Here is an 18,768-nt window from a genome sequence, read left to right on the forward strand (position 1 = left end):
AAGATAGGCAGGTAGGACAAGTCATGGGGATGGTACTGAGCTGGAAGTTTGGAACTGAGGTGAGGTGGGGGAAGGGGAAATGAGGAGCAATCACAGTGGGGAATATAAAAATGGGGAAGCAATAGATATCTTGTGCTTTCCAGGAGACTTTGGATAAGATCACACATCAAAGATTGTTACAGAAAATTAAACTCATGGTGTAGAAGGTAGAGCTATTGGCATGGATTGAAGATTGGTTGACACACAGTAAGCAGAGAATTGGCAAAAATGGGTCCTTTTCATGTTAGCAAGATGAAATGAGTGGTATGCCATGAACTCAATTATTTACAATTTATGTAAATTATTTAGAAGAAGGGAGACTGGCACAATTACAGCATTTAAAAGGCATCTGCACAGGTTTATGAACAGGAAAGGCTTAGAGGGATATGGGCCAAGTGCTGGCAAATGGGACTGGATTGGGTTAGGATACCTGATTGGTATGGACAAGTTGGACCGAAGGGTCTGTTTCCGTGCTGTACGTCTCTATGAATCTATGACTCTAAGCTGATATGGATGCTAACTTTGCTGATGAAACAAATATAAGTAGGAAACTAAGCTGTGAGGAGGCCATAAGGAGGATAGAAAAAATATAGCTTGGTGAAGTTAGTGATCTTATCTAAGTGGAGAGCTCTGAGATGCAAACTGATTTGGGTGTTCTTGTGAATAAATCACAAAATGATTAACATGCAGTTACAGCAGGTAATTAGGAAATCTAATAGGTTATCATTTCTTATGAATTCAAAAATAAGGAAAGATACTTCACTTATACCAAGCACTAGTGAGACCATATATGTGCACAGTTTTGGTCACCTCATTTAGAGAGGGAAGTAAATGCATTGGCAGTACAGAGGTTTACTGGACTAATACCTAGAATGAGTAGGGGTTACCTAATGAGGAAAAATAGGACAGGCTAGGCATATATCTGTTGGACTTTAGAAGAATAAGTAGTGACTTGATTGAAACATGTATGATCCTGAGGGGTTGTGATAAGGTAAATGTGGAAAGGATGCTTCCTCTTATAGGAGAATCTAAAACAAGGGGATTACCCATTTTAAAAAAAAGAGGATATTTTTCTCTCCGAGGATCCTGAGTATTTAGAACTCTCTTCCCGAAAAGGTGGTGATAGTAGTGTTTTTTTAGATTTGTTTTAGGTTAGATTCCCTACAGTATGGAAACAGACCATTTGGCCCAACAAGTCTACACTGACCTTCCAAAGGCAAACCCACCCAGACCAATTCCCCTACTATATATTTACCCCTGACTAATGAACCTAACACACTTGAATAATTTTGAGTAGGGGGGGTGAAAGGTGAACAAGCATAGGTGAGAATGTCGATTTGAGGTTACAAACAGTTCAGCCATAATCATAATGAATCATGGAGCAGGCTCGAGGGCTGAATGGAATACTCCTAGTTCGTATGTATATATGTTTGTACATTCATAACTGAAACTAACATCTCCTTGAGAAGTTCATGTGAGAACAATATTCAAAATGAAATGTATATGTTGACATTTTTTAAACAATTTAGTCACCCTGAGCCAAACTGCACTCAAACTAAAGAACAAAACAAAATTAACCCCATCCTTACAAACGTTTTTTCCTAATTTAGTTAATAACCCACGTGCATGATGAAACTTACGAGGTATGATTCTGGTACATTGGTGACAATTCACTCCAATTCTTCATCCTAAAGAATGCATCCTAAAATTCACTATCACCTATTAGTATCAACTGCCTAGTAAACTATTGTATTATAATAAGTAATAATTTATTGGTCAGAGATTTCCCAGGTATTTCTGCGAAGGAATGTCTTCTGAAATATAACACTCACATGGCACAGAAAAAGCTAAAGTTGTATGTTACAACATCTGAGCCACTAATTGTTATCTCTTACTCTGGTTATTGTGTTCAGCGGAAACAAAATTGGCTTTCAGTACAAAATAGATAACCTGTTGATTTTATTTGACAAGCATCTAAACCACAGTTCTCATGCGGTTTATATTTGACTTGAAGAATTTTGCAGAGAACATTGAACAAACTTCCCTACAATTTTCTATGAATTTATTTTCTTTTCATGGCAAGCTAGAATAAATATCTGGAATAATACAAAAACAACATTAGAATTCCTAATACTTTTACATCATTCAATGTGCAAATTAGATTAAGTATATAATGTGGTACATTTCTGAAGAACAATTCACCCACAGTGATCAACAGAAAGGCATGCTGCAATAAATCATTGTGTTGGTTTACGTGCCATGAAAATTCTCTTGCCAAGTCATGAGGCCATAGAAAACATGAGTTAATTTTGCAGGGAAAGTGAACCTTAGCAGTAACCGTTGTTCAGTATGAAGGTGTAATGGTACTAATTATTTACTGCCATTAACAATTTCTCTCCCTGCATCATCACCCAAAAATGCAAATCAAAATTAAACTTTCAACTCACCAGAGTTATGCCAGGATGCTAGCATCAACTGTCAGCAGAGCCATAAATCCACGGCTCTGTGACACCACATTGCTGGCTTTCATGAAATGTTTTATAGGTCTAAGCACCTGGAAAAGAAGAGCAAAGTAAATGGCTGAATATTTTAGCCTGGAAATTACGCAATCATGGTGTGGGATGGGACAAGTTGAAAAAGCATCTAAAACCTGGATCTCTGATGATCTTAGCCCCTCGCCATCCCCAATGCCACACTAAAAAAACTGCACTTACATCAGTGGAAGGCAGATAATAGTGCTCCTTTTGTTCTCCCCTTTGTACATTGTGGGAGCAGTTTGAAGGCATTTTTAGGTTTATTCCCAGGGATAGTCTAAGAATTGCAACAAATATAGACTTAGCAGTACTTTTATTAGTGGTGAAAATTTATATGCCTGAGGGCTGAAAAATGGGTTTGAAGTGGAAAAGACAAACAGAAATCCATTGTAAAAGGATCAATTGTTGTTAATTCAGATGCTCAATGGAGCTGAAAGGTAAAATACAACAAACATGGCTCTTTTTCTCCAGCCAGATTTTGGATTGGATTACAACTGAAAGTCCTACAGCCTTCTTGGGTTAAGCACTTTGCTCCCAATATTGATATAATCCTGCTATTGCATTATGGGGTGTTATCATGGTGAGTTGACAATAGTAGGCCGAAGACTTTAGCCATTTATGCAGCTTTATAAGATTTTTGTTAGGCCACATTTAGAATATTATGTTCAATTCTGGTCACCACATTACAGGAAGAATGTGGAGGATTTGGAGAGGGTGTAGAAGAGGTTTGCCAGGATGTTGCCTGGATTAGAGGGTATGAGCAAAAGGAGAGGCTAGAAAAAATCAGGCTGTTTTTCTTGAGTGGCGAAGGCTGAAATGAGACATGAAAGAAGTCTATAAAATTAGGAGATTCATAGATAGGGTTGACAGTCAGAATCTTTTTCCTCAGAGTTGAATTGTCTAATACTAGGAGGCTTGCATTTAAGGTGAGAGGAGGAAAGTTCAAAGGAGATGTGAGGGGCAAGTTTCTTATACAGAGAGTGGTATGAGTCTAGATTAGGCTGTTAGGCGTGGTGGTGGAGGCAGATACAATAGGGGCACTTAAGGGGCCTTTGGATAAGCACATGCATATGCAAGGAATGGAGCGATATAGACCAAGGGCAGACAGAAGGGATTAATTTAACTTGACGTCATGTTCGGCGCAACATCAAGGACCAAAGGGCCCATTCCTGTGCTGTACAGTTCATGTTTTATGTTCTATTTACTTTCAAAAGATGTTTAAAAATGAAATCAAAAACTGATAACTTGGAAGCTGAAAGAAGCTGTAAGGAGCTATGAGGGAAAAATCTCAACAAACTAAATGGAGCACAAATCAAAACAAACACCAATTGTTTCATTAGACTTTCATACTTAGCTACAAGACCTTGAGAATCCAACAGCAGACAATAGGTATAATCTGGAGCCATACTGGCAGTAAAAACAAATGTAACTAGATTCTCATAAGGTATGTACCCAAGAATAAAGGTCTTACTGAGTTTTAAGTGTTTTACTGCCTGTCTAGTCTGGTTATGCTTGCTAATTTGACAGATAGTTCTTTCATTAAGTTCTTACTGATCATTCCAAAACAGAAAAAAATTATTTCTGCCTATCCCATTATTAAAGCAATATTCTTAAAAAGAACCCAAAAATTCAGCCATTTATCTTTTATCTTCTTTTTCAATAGACGCTTAGTTTTCCTCTTGGGAGCCAGCAATGGTACAGCATCAAACTATTGCCTTCCTGGATCTGGTAACATTGAAAGATGAATCCAGACAAAGCTTTCATTTGAAAGGGTGCTTTCAGATTACGTAGTTCAATAAATCTGACATTTTATTATACAGACTAAAAATTATACACTTTCTAATTTTCTAATTTTAATGATTGGAGAAAATGCTCTTTCTGATTTGATTTCATAATTTGTTCCTGATAACATAATAACCATTGACTCACCGGACGCATTCCTTCCCGAGAAAGGAGACTATTCTCCACTTGCCACTCTCTTCAAGTGAACAGCCAAGTCAGGGAACCCAAATGGTTCAGAGTTGTAAGCCCATAAAACTGTGGCCTTCCATTTTGTGACACAAAATATTAGAATGCTACCCTGCTGAAATTTAGTATATTTTTAGCTGTGGGGTTACCTAGTTATGGTACAAGATTATTAATGCATTTGAAAGCAAATGAAGATTTGTGCCTTTAGGCATTTTGTACAATATATTTTGAAATCATTTTTGAATATCAAATGAAATAGCCAAATTATACATTGAAGGATTCTGCAAACACCAGAAAGATAAATGACAAAATAAGCTGTTTTTCTGTGTTTGCTCAGCAGAAGAGCATCGACCAGGCTTCTAACTGAAAAAAAATCTCCTTGATCTTCTTTTGACTAATACATGGAATCTTTTAGTTCCATCTGAACTTTTAGTAAAGCTAAAAGGTCATGTGCAATGGTATATTAAATGTCACAAAGATGAGTGCTGAATGATTGTAAATTAGGGGGAAGCCAGTAACGACTGGAGGAGATCGGCCATAGGAAGAACATACTTAACACAGGATACAGAAACTGTGAGAGCTGGAGTTAATGTAAATATCCCAAGTTTAGGACTATCCCAGTAGATAAATGAACAATTAGTAATTACAGTGAACACACACACACACACACATACACACACACACACACATACACACACACACACGACTGAGCCTCGAAAAGGTTCTCTGAATCTTAGGTCATATTGGCATCCATGTTTTAGTTTAAACTTATGCCTCCCGGTTCTAGGCCCCCCAACCAGGGGAAACATTTCATCAAGATCTCGTCTATCCCTTTCAATATTTGATTAAATGAAATATCATTCTTTAAAACTCTATAAAATGTAAGCCCAGTTTGCCCAATTTCTTTTGTTAAGACATTCCCGCTATCCAGGGACAAGTCTGTGTAATTTTGTCACAATCCTGCTATGATAGTAGTATCTTATTACTTTTCACTTTTATAAGTTAAAATAGCGCCTAATGAGTTATAAACATAGAAACTTAATTTTGACTAATTCGCTTACAAAGAAAAGGAAAACATACTGAGATCAGGGATTGGAGAGTTTTCTTTGAACAGCTGTATTGAATGGATTCCTTTTCTTTACTTATTTAGTAACATCAAATAGTCTGGCGATCACTTTAACACATGCTGAATATTTGCAGAATATCATTTTTAAATAACTTCAGAGGAAATAATGATTGGCTCAAACATCGATGACTGTGTTCTAAGAAAGAATAAACAAATTGAATTTATAAACTAATACCTATTGTATATTGTACTGTACATTACCCTTTGGAAATTTCAGTGATAATTGATAGTCTATCGTTATTTTTCTTGGGTTTTGTGGGGTAATGATCGTGCCACAACTGAAACCAAAAGCATCTTTACAAGTTGATGTGGGCTTAGAACATGGTGAAGATACCAAAACTGCTATCTGCGATTCTAGGAATGATATTCAGATGTCAAGGGTTCCACTCTGTCTCCTGAAGAGCTAATGGGGAGTTCTTCCCTGCAAATACTAGCTGCCTGCCTCCATTTCAGGATCTCAAAAAGCATAAGGCTGAGTGAGTCACCCATTGTCTCCACTGTTCCCAAATGGGGGATGTGTCAGGATAGAAAGGGAGTCACCATACAGGCTTATGCTGTATGTTAGGACAACCCTACCTTCACAATAGTGGTTTGAGGGGGGGACCACATAATTCTGTCTCATTATGCACTTTTAAGGTTCCCATGGACGGAGATAGGAAAAAATCTTTGAACTAATGAGAACCAATAGTTGACAGTCCTTGTTACAAAAGTCCTTTAAAACTTGTTGTTGTTCCAGACATAACTGGGTTTTCAATGGTACACTGAGTTTGTAATTAATAATAAAAATTCTAACTAGCAGCAAAATAAATTTTACATTTGTGAAGTGTCAGAATTTTCTGTAACGTTAAAAATTCTACATATTATATTAGAAGTAAAACATTTTTAAAGTTTATCTTCATTCTAGATTGAATCTCAGACCAATCATAATCATTCATTTTCCTATATCACTTTTTAATTTAAAAGTCAAGAGATTCAGTGTCTTTAACTTTCTGGTTTGCTGATTGTGAGAATACTCAATCTAGCTAATTGCTTACCATGTCTAATATGAATGTTGCCAAATTCCTGATGATTCTTTGAATTCATGTCACATTTAAACCACTACAAAAGAAAATGCTGCACCATAGAGACAGCTAGATCGTTTTGGAGCACTTTTCTTTTGGGAATAGTGAGTATTATTGATTTACTACCTATGCTTCCTTTTTGATATGTGCTCATACCTATGTCGTTGAAGTCCACAGTTAAGCCTTGCTTGACATGGTTCTGTATCAGTTGCAAAGTTCTCTCAAAGATCTCGCCTGCTCTTGCAGCCTCCACAGTAAAGGGATCCCGTGGATAACGGAATAAAGCCAGCAGATCATTTGGACTAAGTGGCTGCCTAGAAAAAAGATACAATGCAGACAGAATTGTTTACTTTTTAAAATAATATTCAGGTCTTGTAACTCCTTTAAAAACGTGCATTTTCATTGCAATTAATGTAAAATGTATTTTTGATCTATTTACACCAAATCAATTGCAACCCAGCAGCAACATGATGACAGGATTCACTTCATAATTCAGCCATCAAAACTACAACTACAGCTGCCATTAATTACCCAGCTCTCAAGTTTTGGCTGTTCTCCGATGTCGTATGCACACATAATAACTTAAGTTTCTGGTTCCAAACATGAAAATTTAGAAAAACATATAATTTTTTAAAATTGCAATTTAATAACCAATAATGTGTAATTTTGAACTAAAATTAGAGATCTAACAAACTCAATTGCTTAAGTATGTAGACCACTGGAGTCTCAAAAATGATGTGCCATCCCATTGGAAACAGACGTGTGTCTAATAAATACGTGCAATTCACGGCACCATGAAGTAAACTTTGTTTGATAAAGATATCAAATACTATGAATTAACTGTGAAAATGCAAATAAGGTACAAATTAGTTATGATATTATTGGTTTGGTCAACTGAATGCTTGGCTTTTGTTTCATTTCAACTACTTTAACTGCATGGAATTAGCAGGCAACTCATTCAGAAAACGTTTATGGAACTGTCTCATAATGAATAAAGAACTTCAAGGGGATTTTAACTGAAGGCAGTTGAAATGATTGTAATGAGGTCAGTCAGCTGGACATCATATTTTATTACCTCCCTGATTGGGGATGTCAATCTGGTCCAATCACAGAGCCCTGGCTGACATATAAAACACAAAAGGTTGCCTGCCCCTCTTCCGCGGTTACGTTAGAGCCCGGGTGTCCTTGGAGAAGGAGCACTCGGTGTTGACCAACACCCTGGAGTTGTTCAGGGAGAGGTGAGCGCCGCAGGGAGTGGAGTGCATCATTTCTCCCTCCAACTCTATTTTGATTTAGTCCCTACCCTCCCTTTCACTGTTTTGATCACACAGCACTGCCCTTTGATGTGAAGGGCAGTGTTTGTCACTGGCCACTCGGTGTTTTCCTATCTTCCTGGTGGTGGAAATTGAATAAAGATTCGTGCACTTTGTGTCTTTCACTGTGTCTCACACCTGCACACACACACCATGGGTGCTGAGGATAAAATAAGCACTACCGCACTTAGGCGGTAGTGTGGGGGTTTAAAAAAAAACAGGTGTGCTTGCTCTTTGATGTGAAGGGCAGTGTTTGTCACTGGCCACCTGGGTAAAAGAAAAAAAAAAGAAAACACAAAAGGTTTTGAATTTGGAATTCCCTGTCCAGTGAAGTAGTTGAGGCTTTCTCATTGAATACTTTTAAAGCTAAGATAGGTAATTTTTTGAACAGTAAAGGAATTAAGGGTTATGGTGAGAGGGTGAAAGTGGAGCTGAGACCACGAAAAGATCAGCCATGATCTTATTGAATGGTGGAATGGGCTCGAGGGTTCAGATGGCCTACTCCTGCTCCTGGTTCTTATGTTCTTATGTAAAAAGCGAGTGTCAGAGATACTGACACTCTGGTACCTGACTCTGAATGAGGCAGTACTGAAGGCAAGGACCGTTCACATGCAAATAAATGGTGACTTGGTGATGGATACTGGCTTCTGTGGTGCTATTTCACAATGGTTTACAGAGATGTTTGTGTTTCAGAGGTATTTGAAAATTCAATTATTGATAAGCTACCCCATACATTTTTCCTAAGTTTGGGTTCATAAATTATGACTAAGAACTCTACAATACATCACTCCCAGCACTTCCAGTATGCACTCTGATGGAAATAAGAATTGGATGAGGAGAAGCATCTTCACCAACTAGGAAGCAGCTGGCATATTACAGCTCTATAGGGGCAGGTTCAGCTAACAACCAGGAAACTGTTAAAACAGAAATTATTGATCTTATCTTTCTCAGTCACAAGTGTGAAATGTGACAAGTACTTCTCTGCTTTAATTTTGATATCTCCTTCTTCACTTCCTTCATGTCACAAAAAAAACAAAGAAACTATTCTCCCAATCATTATGTCCTTGACATTCAGAATGAATACTAGATGCTATGAAAAACAGGCTATTGAAAGAACTTCTAAATATGAAGAGGGTGATGTGTTTATTTGCAAACAGACGGTTGAAGTAAAATCTTTTGATATACTAGTCCTTAATTAATTGTACTTTTCTTGCATAACAATGTTGAAATAGGAGCAGCTATTTGTTAGTTATACAGCCCCTGGAGTATATGGCTGATGTTCAAACTCAAGTCCAGTTTCCTGTCCACTCGGCAAATACCTCCCAGTCCAGAAAAGTCTTGAATGTATCAAGTCTTGAGCATCCACACCCCTCTGTAGCAGAGCATTCTAAAGATTTAAAATCAACGTTTTTAAAACATGTTTCCAGATCTAAGTCCAATATGGCTGGTCATTTATTCTGAGTCTCTATCTCCAAGTTCCAGTCTATCTAGCCAGTGAAAAGATCCTCTCAGCATATATTGTCAAGTCTGTTCAGAATCGTTCATGCTTCAATGAAAATACCTCCCATTATTCTAATTCGAGAGAATATGTGTTCCCCAGAGGACAACTTGTTCAACCCATCTGACATCGACCCTTCTGTCGGTACAGAGACTACTGCACACATTTGTAGCTCTGTACAATTGCACTAAGATTTTGTTGATCATTTACTCCAATCCCATGCAGTAAAGAAGAACATGCCATTCATCTTTCTAATTGTTTGCCATATCATGTTGCCAACATATTGTGTTTTCTGTAGAAGACCACCCTAATTTCTCTAGATGGCAACATTTCGTATAAAAACATAAAATGCTGGAAATACTTACAACTACTCTTGATAGAAACTGAGTCCTCATGAAGGTTAGTTGACCTATTACATTGGGTGAAAATTAAAGTGGGTGGTGAGGAGCCTGACATCTACCACTAGAATTGGCAGCACCCCTGCCAACCCAATCACTGGGAGCCCCAAGTGTATTAAGTTTCCAATTTGCAGCAGAAACCCTGCTACGGGCACTTTGATTCTGGGGGACTTATAAGTGCAGCACCTTCACTAGGTATCCTGTCTTTGATAGCTGACAGCCAATTAGAGGATCAAAGATCTCTACTACAAAGAATGTAACCAACAGCAGTGACTGCAATCAATAAAATACTTGGGGCTTTGTCAGAGTTCATCATGGGACCACGGTTTGAATCCACAGCAGCCAGTCTAAGGACAGCTACTGTGTACTGCAGGCAGTGCCAGCAGGACATTTAGCAGTTGCAGGCAATAGACTGACTAGAGGCCCAGGATTGTTGAGGTACCTCATCTCAAAACTGATTTAGGGCAAGTTGGGAATTATGGTCTGGAGGTCACTGGTAAGGAGCATTAGCAACATAGGCATCTCTCAACAATCCCAACCCTTCCCGATGCGTGGTCCTGATCAGGAACAGAATGCTATTGTACCAGGACCTACCCCATCAAAGCCTGTACGAAAATTAAGCAGGGTTTTGTTTTTAGGCTACCCATATGCTGAGTCCCTTGCCCCTTACTGGTTAAGTACTAGTGGCAGCAATGTGAAACCCTTACCTAGGCATTAATTACCAAACTAATAGCCTCAATTGGTGGCTGAGCAAGAGGACATTTATAAGGCTTTCCACCTTGGACCTATTAGTGGGGAGGTAAGAAGGTGACAGTGCCCCCTCCTGCCATCCTCCCACATGACTAAATGACTCATTGATTTCCAAACCAACCCCTACCCCCACCCATTTCAGGGAAAGGCATTTGATTCCACCCTCTGTTAGCAGCAGAAACCATGCTAATGAGATTCCGGACTCCATAGGAGACATTTAACTGGACAAACTGCTCTAACATATTCCAAAATTCTGTTCTGAAAGCTCTTAGCCAAATCACAGATTACTTTCTCAAGTAGCTTTAAATTGTTATCAAACCTAGATACATTATTCTTGGTCACTTCATTCACATCATTAATATAGATTATAAATAGCTGAATGCTCGTAGCAGCATCCTTGTAGCACTAGTAAGAACTTACCAACTTGAAAATGACAACGTCTTTCCTACCCCCTTTCTTACTCTCCTCTACGTAATACTATTACCCAAACTACTTGTATGTCGTGTCTTATTGAATGCCTTTTGAAAACCCAAATATACCTCATTTATTGATTCCCTATAATCTATCCTGATGGTTATTTCTTTCAAAATGTCCCAATAGATGTGATTTCTGTTCTATATAGGCATACCCAGGCTGTCTAAGTGCTCTGTGCTGCTTAAAAATAGATTCTAGCTTTTTCCTGATGACAGATATTGGGCCAATTGGACTATCCTTTTCTTCCTCTCATTTTCTCTCCTTTATTGAACAGGGGTGTTATATTTGCATGAAAAATCAAAGCACAAAACTCAAACATGGCTAAAAAGAGACAAGAAATCAAAGATGTTCATTTTGTGTTCATCAGAACTCGATGCAGGATCAGACTTGATAAAAGGAATACTAAGGGAAAACACCAAATTTGTTTTTTGCATCTTAGTCCTGATGAATGAAAGAGGACAAGCTTTGATTATTTGCCTTAATTTAAGAATGTTTAAAAATAAAAGTCTGATCAGTCCATCATAGCTGCAGGTCTGGGTTTCTTGAAGATTTCTCTTTCTGAAGTTTTCTGTTGCTTTCTAAAGTTGGCACCTGAAGGTTGCTAGTACAGGTAGATTCAGTATATAGAGCAGGATCTGAATGGGAGAGAATGTTTCTTGTTCCTTACTAGTTCTATGATTGTAGCACTTTCAGATTTCTTTCGGCAAAACTGTGGCTTATTACTGAATAATCTCTCTTTAACTGAGAACTCTCCTCTCTGAAGATGTTGGCTGTCGGACACTTTCCTGGGGAATTTTGGTTTCTAAAATGGAGTTTGACAGATCAAATTTCATATGTCTGCTATGTCAACTCTAAATGAATTATTGTCTCAGAAAGAAAGGTTAATTATGCTGGAATTCACACTTTCAAGGATCCATTGTGTTAATGTTGAGATAACAGATCAGTATAGCTGCTTTTAGCTTGGCAATGAATCAGCAAGAGTGAGTCGTGTAGTTTTTGGCAGCTATTTTTAAATGTTTTCTGTATTATTTGAAAGTCAAATTAGGCTTTTTTCAATAAAATACATAATATTATAATTAGAAGATTATGACATATCTGTGGCTGGCAACTGGTCCAGACATTCAATCATGGTATTCAAGTCCATTGGCAGGGTTTTGAATACCTGCCAACAATTGAGAGGGACTAGCTGTACGCAGCTACATTTCAGTTTCTGCTGAGGTAGAATGGCCCAGTTGTTTTTCTGGCACTATACTGGGTAGTGGTTGAGAAGACAGTAAAGGAGTAAGCATGCTGACAATTTGAGAGGGCAGCACACGCCATTCTGCTGCACCAGTGCTAACTCCCACAAAGCTGCAGAAGATAAATGACTCTTTAAAAAACCATATCCATTTGCAAGGTGAACATCTGTTTAACCAAGATAGAATACAGATCAGAGCTTGAAGTCTACAGGACAGCCATTTGAGCTTTCACCAAAATGTTTGAATGTGAATTTACATTTAAAGTTTCATTGTAGTGTCTCTGTACTACGAGTTAAGTTGATGTCACATGAGATGACATTCATCAGGCTGGATGTAGATTTTTCCATACATTCAGCCATTTGGTGAAACTCCTTCATAGGGTTTCTGAAGCCTAAAATAATCATTTGAATGGAACAAGCAGTTTATATTTTATTCTCAGATACCTGACAACTTCATCTCTATCCAGAAGAGAACTTTGCATCAGAAGCTATCTACTATTCTGTTCCTGCCATTATCATCTGCTCATTCACACAACCCTTTTAACTCCCTCTCTAATCCAGTAAAGATGCCAATCTCTGTGCTGGTGCTTGGAAATGTCTTTCAAAAAGTCTTCTCTATAGTGTTTTCTCAGGGGCACAGACCATTGATGAAGACCCTGAAGGAAGAAGAAAAGTTAGGATGGTTCTGGGACACTGCACAGATGCAGAAAACATCAATCACAATTTGCTTTCATAACCTACTTTGGGAGGTAATGGTCTAGTGGTATTATTTCTAGACTATTAATCCAAGGACCCAGGAAATGTTCTGCAGACCCAAATTCAAATACCACCATAGCAGATGGTGGAATTTGAATTCAATAAGTATCTGTTATTAAGTGTCTAATGATGACCATTAATCCATTGGTGTTTGTCGGAAAGTCTCATCTGGCTCACAAGTATCTTTTACGGAAGATAACTGTTTGGTCTGGCCTACATGATTCCAGACCCACAGCAATGTGGTTGACTCTTAACTGCCTTCTGGGCAATTAGGGATGAGTAATAAATGCTGGCCTAGCCAGCAATGCTCTCATCCTGTGAATGATTTAAAAAATCGAGTTGGCTAAATGACCATTTTTAGTGTTTAAAGAATGAGTAAAAAGAACTTTATAGAGACACTGTTTAATGATGCCCACAGTTTCAAAATGGCAGATGCACATAATTCAATAGCAGGTGCACAAATGCCCATTGAATCTCAGAGCTCAGAGGTGAGAAGCTGAGAGACTTCAGGGCCAGAACCTCAGTGTGGCTGAATCCTACACAGAGTGGGATCAGGAACAGATCTAAATTCACATCAGCACATGGAAAAGTGCTAGTTGGTGAATAACTGTTGACTTAAAAAAAATTAAAAAGCTTTTAGTTCATTTCTGTCAAGTTAATAAAGCAAAAGTGTGGCAGGGTAAAATAATTCCACAGAGGCTAGTATCCCATCACCAAGTCCCCCCACATGAAAAGTCCTTGACACTGATCCAGTTCCCTTTGAGCCAGCTCTCAGGGTGTCAGGATGTCTGACACACTTGTCCTTATCTCTCAGCCAGCGCTCCCTGATTGGACCAGGTTAGAAAACCAAATCAGTTAATTAATTTCTATGAGGTACACCTGGCTGTCACCAGTATAATCACTACATCCCTCCTGTTCTGAATCCAAGGATGTAGGTCCGTTCTTATTCTTGAAGCCTCGCCTGGGGCGTTTTTGCACAAGGATCTGGTTCCTCTGACTCAGCTTTGGATATAGGTGGCATGTACTGAATGATAACCTTTCTCTTCTGCCCAGAGTACCTTGGAAGAAATTCATTCTCCCCTTCAGGTAGCAAAGGAGCCAAGGCAGCAACATTTCAGATTTCAAGGTGTCTTCGATGCTTGACAGGGAAGGAGGACTTATTGGTTCTGCTGGCCTTTCCAATTGTTCCAAGGAGCTGGGCACATTGTGCTCCCGCCCTCTTTGCGAGTTAGCAGCTTCCACATGTTTGTTCAGGACCGTTGCACCCACTAAAACTTTATATATCACTGGACCTGACCTCACGTCGACCATGCCTCTTAGCCATGCAAGGGCATTTCCATGATTCCTACATGAAACTTCATCACCTGAACTAAACTGTCTCTCTTGCAGATTCTGGAGAAGGGTTGCACCCGAAATGTCAACTTCTTCATCTCATGGTGATTCCAGACTTGCTGTGTTTTTCCAGCCTCCTGCCTGTCTACTAATGGAGTCTTATGTCAGGCACTGGCATTCTTGATGCTGTTTCACCCTAACCACCAGGTCCAGGAAGATCAGATTTAACTTGGAGCGGAGTCTTTTCCCCATTAGCAACACTGCTGGAACTGTCCTGTAGTTGCGTGTGTGGTGGTCCCAATAATCAAATTGGAACCGGAACAGTTTGGTATTGAGTCAAGCTATAGCCTATTTCTTTAAGCTTGCCTTCAAAGTTTGGACTTGTTTTTTTACTGCTAGACCATTTGATGATGGATGATATGGAGCTGTCCTTAAATGACAAATGCCAAGGAAATACTCAAATCCTTGCTGGTAAACAATGGGCTGTTAGCTGTGACAAACAATCTCAGGAGTCTGTATACGGTAAAAGATGTGCACATTCTTTACATCATCATCCCTATGTTTGACGAATGAACTCTATGCACATCTAAACATTTTGAGTGGGCATCTACAATGACTAAGAACATTGAGTCCATGAAAGGATCAGCACAGTTGACATCTAATCAAATCTAGTGTTATCCAACTGTCCCCATGAATGTAGGGGAGTTGCTACCTGTAATTTTTGACCTTATTGGCACTCTGGGCATTGCCCCACTGATGCAGCTTTGTCTGCATCTAATGCTGGCCACTGGACATAACTTCTTGCCAACACCTTCATTTTGAAAACCTCTGGATGACCCTGGTGGAGTTCAATCAGTATCTTGCGGCGACTTTCATTCAGGACGATGACTCGTGCTCCCCACAGTAAAATGTTATCCTTTACCCTGATCTGGTCTCTCGAGGTCCAAAAGATTTTCAAATCTGGTCATGACAGCCCTTTAATTCCCTCCATCACCACCAGCTGTTGGAGTTTTGCCAGAACTGGATCTTTCTATGTCTAAAATCTGACATTGTCAGCTGTGACTGGAAGTGTGTCCAGAAAATTTAAAACCATTATGGACTCTTCCAATGGTTGTACCACCGGTGGTGTATCTGCCAGTGGGAAGTGACTCAATACACTCACATATGCTACTTCACCTCATGGACAGTATTCGAACTTGAAATTAGACAGACTTAATATTACAGCCCACCACTGAGCTTGGCCTGAAGCTATGAACAGCACTGCCTTGTCTTCTTTAAGTAGATGTAGCAGGGGTTCGTGGTGCATTATTATTAGAAATTTATGTCCGTAAAGGTATTGGTGCAACTTCCAGACTCCAAATATGACTGCCAAATCTTCACTTCTCTATCTGAGCATATTTTCGCTCTGGGTTGAAAAGTGTGGTGCTGGAAAAACACAGCAGGTCAGGCAGCATCCAAGGAGGAGCAGAATCGATGTTTCGGGCATAAGCCCTTTATCAGGGCTCTCCCAGATTCTGCACCATCAGCTGTGCTCTTCCAGTGCCACACTTTTTGACTTTGATCTTCAGCATCTGCAGTCTTCACTTTCTCCATATTTATGCTCTGCATTAGCCAAAATCTTGGATGCATATGCCGTTGGGTGTTCCTCTCTTTTGGGATACATGCCAATACCAGATCTCACTTGGGATCATATTGTACTAACACCTTAGAGGATATTAGCTTTTTCTTCACTTCTCTGAAAGCTATGGCTTGGCTACAAGGGTGACCCTTGTTTAGAAGTTGGAGGCCAGGTTATGGATGACCTTTCCATAATAATTCACCAGCTGAAGGAAAGACCTACAGAAATGGGAGGGGGTACCATTGATCATCCTCACTTTATCTTACCTGTTCTTGTTGACTCTGTAGCTTGAGTACATCACTTGGGGTGCCTGGAACACACAGTTTTTCCTCTACTGCATATTCCCTCCTGGGAGAAACTTCTAAGGACAATGTCCAAGTTCTCTAAGAGCTCCTTATTGGTCTTCCCTATTATTAGCATGTCAACTAGATAAATGGCTACCTGGGGTAGATCTTGTAAAATGTTGTCCATCATCTGCTGGAAAATTGCATAGACGGATGACACCTGAAATGGCAGTTTCACTTAATACCCAACGGATATTAGTTGTAGCATACTTCTGGAAATTTTCGATTAACCCCAATTGCAAGTACACACAGCTCATGTCCAGCTTTGTGAAGGGCAGCCCCTAACAGCTTTGCATATAAACCCTCCATAAGAGGGATTGGGTATTAGTCAGGTACCGTAAGCAGTTTACCATTTGTTTACCTGCAAAGTCGAACAAACCCATATTCTATGAGATTCACCTGGCTATCCTCGTTAAAGTCACTATAGAAGGGCAGCTCAGTCCCATGGAATATGTAGGATCCCTCGTGTCCTGAACTATACATACGGGAAAGGTCAGCAACTTAAACAGCAACTGGCATCTGAGAGTCTGGGAGATGTCTGGACAGCATATTTCGAGGGGTAGTCATGCCACAATTTAAAGTGTATGTAGAGAGAGGAGTCAATAACTCATCACCAGGCAAACAAGGAGGACAAGTGATTTGTCTTGAAATCTTTTCTGTGCCCAACACTTTTTAACCAGTGCAAAGATCTGAATATTGCTGAGGGCAATGGTTCTTCAGTGTCGAGAGTGTGGCACTGGAAAAGCACAGCCGATCAGGCAGCATCGAGGAGCAGGAGAATTGACGTTTCGAGCATAAGCTCTTCATTCTCCTGCTCCTCGGATGCTGCCTGACAGGCTGTGCTTTTCCAGCACCACACACTTGTCTCTGATCTCCAGCATCTGCAGTCCTCACTTTCTCCCAGGCACTGGTTCTTCAGTCAGAGGCAAGTCAATGGGTACCATGGTGCAGCTATGGTGGGGTCAGGCATGAAGCTGTCTTACTAAAGCATTAGTAATGGAACATGAAACAGTTTGGGGAGTAGACAGGAGTTTTTATGTGATTTCAAAGTAGTATGTCTCCCTTTTGCAATGGTGCACTTATGATTAAAGAGCAGTTTTATGAGTTATCAGCTTTGTCAGCTTGAAGGCTTGACAGTTTGCCTTAGGATAGTGAACTATTTAACATTCATCTCATCTCATTACAAGCAGTTCTCTAGCTAACTGTTTAAAGGTGCAGGTCCAGAAATTCCTGTGTAGGCATATTCCAGGTGTTGAACTGAAAATGTCTTGCACTCTTGTGCCCATTCTGCCAATGTCAAGTTACACTCAAATTATCTGCCAGCTCTTTTGCAAGCAGCCAAAACAATAAATGGATGCAAATCAGTTAACTGGCCAGTGTAGTTTTTATGCAATTGGAGCAGATGTAATGCTTTCCAAATGTGCAATCATTTACTCCTAAGAAAAATGAGGGCAGCAAAAACATGGGGAAAACTACCACCTGTCAGTTCTGCATCATTTGAAAACGTACTGTGATTCCTTTACCTAAAGCAGACCTGGGCATTTTACGGCCCACGGGCCATATCCGGCACTTTGATTGTTCCTGTCTGGCCCGCATGAGGTCAATCTTAACTAAGAACATAAATGAAAAAGTATTTATGCCATACACGCAATACAACTGTGTTGCTTTTGTTTTGAAAAGGATGCTTTTTTTATTTACGTATGGATGCACATGTGCGTGAACAGCTAAAAGTGATGCTTCCTGGCTAGCCCTCAAAATGTCAGCTCACGCCAAGACAAATTATGTCATATCCCGCAAAATTGCCAGAAACAGTAAACCGTTTTCTGATGGAGAATTTATTAAGGAGTGCTTGTTGGACTCTGCAGAACGAATATGCCCGGAGAAAAAGGAGGCTTTTGAGAATGTGCCCCTCTCCCGATACACTGTAACAAGAAGGATTGGGGACATCACGAGAAATCTGGAGCTTCAGCTGCAGTACAGGGCAGTCAACTTCGACTTTTTTTCCTTGACTTTGGATGAGAGCTGCGACTTATGTGACACAGCCCAGCTACTCATCTTCATACGTGGGATAACTACGGACTTTAAAATCATGGAGGAGCTGGCAGCCATGCAGTCAATGAAAGGAACAACAATTGGTAATGATTTGTTTACGGAGGTAAATGCATGTTTGGATACGTTGGGACTAAAATGGGACAAGCTGGCAGGTGTGACAATGGATGGTTGTCCAAATCTAATGGAAAAAAATGTTGGACTCTTAAAGAGAATGCAGGATAAAGTGACAGAAATTGACCCTGAACAGAAATTGGTATTTTTGCAATGT

At 39.6% G+C, this 18,768-nt stretch overlaps 1 protein-coding gene across 2 annotated transcripts in view; it reads right to left on the reverse strand.

Moving 5' to 3' along the window:
- The window catches only part of LOC122549088 (peroxidasin homolog), a 573,433-nt gene that overhangs the window by 81,372 nt on the left and 473,293 nt on the right, over positions 1-18,768 (reverse strand). For both annotated transcript variants that reach the window (XM_043688313.1, XM_043688312.1), the window contains exon 16: positions 6,885-7,042. In XM_043688313.1, the coding sequence (XP_043544248.1) occupies positions 6,885-7,042 (158 nt within the window). The remainder of the gene's footprint in view (positions 1-6,884; positions 7,043-18,768) is intronic.

The sequence above is a fragment of the Chiloscyllium plagiosum genome, chromosome 4 (genome assembly GCF_004010195.1).
Source record: "Chiloscyllium plagiosum isolate BGI_BamShark_2017 chromosome 4, ASM401019v2, whole genome shotgun sequence".
In the NCBI taxonomy this organism is placed as follows: Eukaryota; Metazoa; Chordata; class Chondrichthyes; order Orectolobiformes; family Hemiscylliidae; genus Chiloscyllium; species Chiloscyllium plagiosum.